This window comes from Myodes glareolus, chromosome 1 (genome assembly GCF_982192425.1).
Source record: "Myodes glareolus chromosome 1, mMyoGla1.1, whole genome shotgun sequence".
NCBI lineage: Eukaryota > Metazoa > Chordata > Mammalia > Rodentia > Cricetidae > Myodes > Myodes glareolus.
The window spans coordinates 61,621,791-61,624,923 of NC_142026.1; the positions used below are offsets into that span (position 1 = coordinate 61,621,791).

At 43.7% G+C, this 3,133-nt stretch overlaps 1 protein-coding gene across 1 annotated transcript; it reads right to left on the minus strand.

Moving 5' to 3' along the window:
* Positions 1 to 1,566: 1,566 nt before the first annotated feature.
* Positions 1,567 to 2,194, minus strand: LOC148123388 (ferritin light chain 1-like). The gene has a single exon (XM_087907938.1). The coding sequence runs from the start codon at positions 2,149 to 2,151 to the stop codon at positions 1,621 to 1,623; it is 531 nt and encodes a 176-aa protein (XP_087764064.1). The 5' UTR covers positions 2,152 to 2,194; the 3' UTR covers positions 1,567 to 1,620.
* Between the last annotated feature and the right edge of the window lie 939 nt (positions 2,195 to 3,133).

A 3,133-nucleotide genomic window follows, 5' to 3' on the forward strand; every position in this document is an offset into this window, starting at 1 on the left:
ACATCAGTTTTCAGTAAGTGCAGCTTTCCTAGCCATTTGGAGCAGGTTGTGTTTTGTGTAAGTCCTGAGACCCCCAAGAAGAACACCACAGAGCCACACACCTCCAAATGCAAAAGCAAGGTTTCATTTATTAAGTACGGGCTAGCACAGGTCCTCTGCCTCACAGTCAGGCACAGAAGATGAAAGGAGAAGGACCCCACCTACTATTGTAAGGGGTTTATAAAGACAAATACCACAAAACAGTCACAAGATTATAATTTCAAAGTACAAAATTACTTATCCTATATCACAATTGGCTAAAGGCCAGGTAAAGCTTCGTTGTTATTCTCTGATACGCTGTCGCTGCTTAGGGGATTTCTTCACCCCTGGCAACTGTCCCCTGGTCATGCACTCAGGACATCTACTGAGTCTTTGCTAACATAGGGTCTGCCTGGAAACTTATCTGATTGGTTCATTGTTACGCCTTTTGACCTGTAAGTAGTGGATCCAAGTTTTATGACTCTCAATCCTCTGAGGCTTATATGAATTCTATAAGTCCTAGACAAAGCTTTAGATTTGGGTTGAAAGCATGTACGTTTTCCATCTGTTCAGAGAGCCAGGTAGAAATTGGCAAAGATGTCTTTGGCCTGATGAGAAGCATCTTTAAGTCTATATTTAGAAGACAACCGAAAGAAATCTAAACTCTTGAGCTTGTGACCTAAACAGTAAGCAGTCATTGCTTTATTAGCTTATCAGAGTTCAGTTAATGTTAAACTCTGAACTTTTGAAACCTTAAAATATCATAGAAGGAGAAAAGAAGAATCTGAAGCATTTTCCACACTTTCCATCATCTCCTGAGACCCTCAGGACTTAAGTTTTCATATCCTAGACTCTCATGTCCTCAGACCTTTATATATCTCAGTTATAAACTCTCAAGTCTTCAGAGCTTGTCAGGGACCAGCCTTGACCAAAACACCTCTCGCCAGGGTAAGAGTCATATTTTTCTGAAATGACTTCTTTAGAAATACTGCTCTCCCTCCCTCTCTCTCTCTCTCTCTCTCTCTCTCTCTCTCTCTCTCTGCCAGAGTTCTACATTTGTTTTGTTTGTATCTTATATACACTTTTCCCTATCCGTAGACATTATAGGAACAGTTAGACTGCAGTTTTCATTAACAGACCGTAGATGTAATGCTGACAATTTTTTTTTAAGAATAGGTTTGGACTTTTCTATTGAATTCTGAATAGCTGAGAGCTTGTTGTCTTATCATTTCATTGGAGGTAAATCACACAGAGCTTGCAACCCAGAGGACTGTGACATGATAATTAACTATTAACCTGTATTTCTAATTATACATTATATTTTGAAATAAGTTTAACATGGGACTTCAATCCTCCTCTGTCCTTTAAAGAGCACAACCCCATTCCCAATACGAATATTTTACAGTGAAGAATCATCAGCTTTGTTGGTTTTTTTTTTTTTTTTTGCTGTTTCAAAAGGCTTTATTTTTACTTGGTCCAAGACTTGAGAGGGGTTCCAGGGCGTTACAAAGCTGCCTAGTGGCTTCTTGAGAGGCTCGGGTGAAGGTCCTGGGGCTGGCTGGTGCAGAGCAGAGGTGGGAGCCCCTCGGAAGGAGAGGCCCCCTAGTCATGCTTCAGAGTGAGCCGCTCAAAGAGGTTCTCGCCCAGAGACGCCTGGGGCCCAGAAGTCAACCTGCGGATGTTGGTCAGGTGGTTGCCCATCTTCTTGATGACCTTGACCTCCTCATCCAGGAAATGGTTTTCAAGGAAGTCACAGAGATGAGGATCTGTGCGAGCAGAGCCCAGGGAATGAAGATCCAAGAGGGCCTGGTTCAAGTTCTTCTCCAAGGCCAGGGCAGCTTCCATGGCCTCCTGGGTTTTACCCCACTCATCTTGAGATGGCTTCTGCACATCCTGAAAGAGCGCACGGCCTCCGCGATCATTCTGCAACTTGAGGAGATGCTCGGCGCCCTCGCGCTTCTCCTTGGCCAATTCACGGAAGAAGTGGCCTACACCCTCCAGAGCCACGTCATCCCGATCAAAATAGTAGCCCAGCGAGAGGTAGGTGTAGGAGGCCCGCAGGTGCAGGTTGACCAGGCGGTTAACGGCAGCCTCCACTTCGGTGGAATAATTCTGACGAACCTGGGAAGTCATGGCTGAGACGCAGTCTGGAGCTACCCGCAAAAAGATGTTGCTGGCTGGAGATCCCGTGGATCTGTGTCTTGCTTCAACAGTGTTTGGACGGAACAGACCCGGGGCCTCCCTTTGTTAGTTTCCACCGCTCCTCATCTGCAGTCGCAGCCTCCGGGACCATCTCCTCGCCGCCTTCAGCTCCCAGGACCAGCCAGCAACATCTTGTTGTTTGTTTTTTAATGAAGAAAACCAACTGGAATTAACATAACATAGTCAAATCTCGTACCCTGCCCCGACCTTCTACAACTTACTAATGCCCTCAGAATTCTGTCTCTGCTCCTGTGGGTCAGCCAGACATTCTTATTTTAGACAACCTCCTCTTTCCTTTCTCTTCTCTTCACTATTTCATCTCCTGTCTTCTCTCTTATTTCCAAGACAACAGGAAAACTTGTATCAAAGTTCTTCTTGTGATTCCCTTCAATAGTCTAGAATATATTGTATGGGTATAATATTTTAAACAAGAACAGAAATGTACATATACCGTAACAAAAATAACTCTACATTTACATCAACACACAGAAACCTGTACCAACACGAAACATCTGAGGCTAACAGTTGTTGAACAAACAAAAACCATATATTTTCCCATGGAAACATGTTGCAAATATTTTGGCACGGGTGAATGAGTTCTTTCAGGTCGGTAAAATGAAGATTCAGAGACACAGCGAGAATGCGGCTGCAAGGGGCTCAGTCTCAGTGAACTGAAGCCTTCTCTTCACCTCCCAGCATCTTTAATTTTTCCTGTATTTACACTTTAGCTAGTAGATTTCCCTGTCTTAAAACAAATTGATAGAAGCTTCTCACAATACAATGTCAGATGCAGATACCTGATTCATGAGGTACTATGACTTTCCAGGTTTCCTCTAAACCACGATTTGCATAAGCTTTTTAATCCATGGGAAACTCTCAGCCAAGATTCACATAGGACAACAAAAGGTACCTG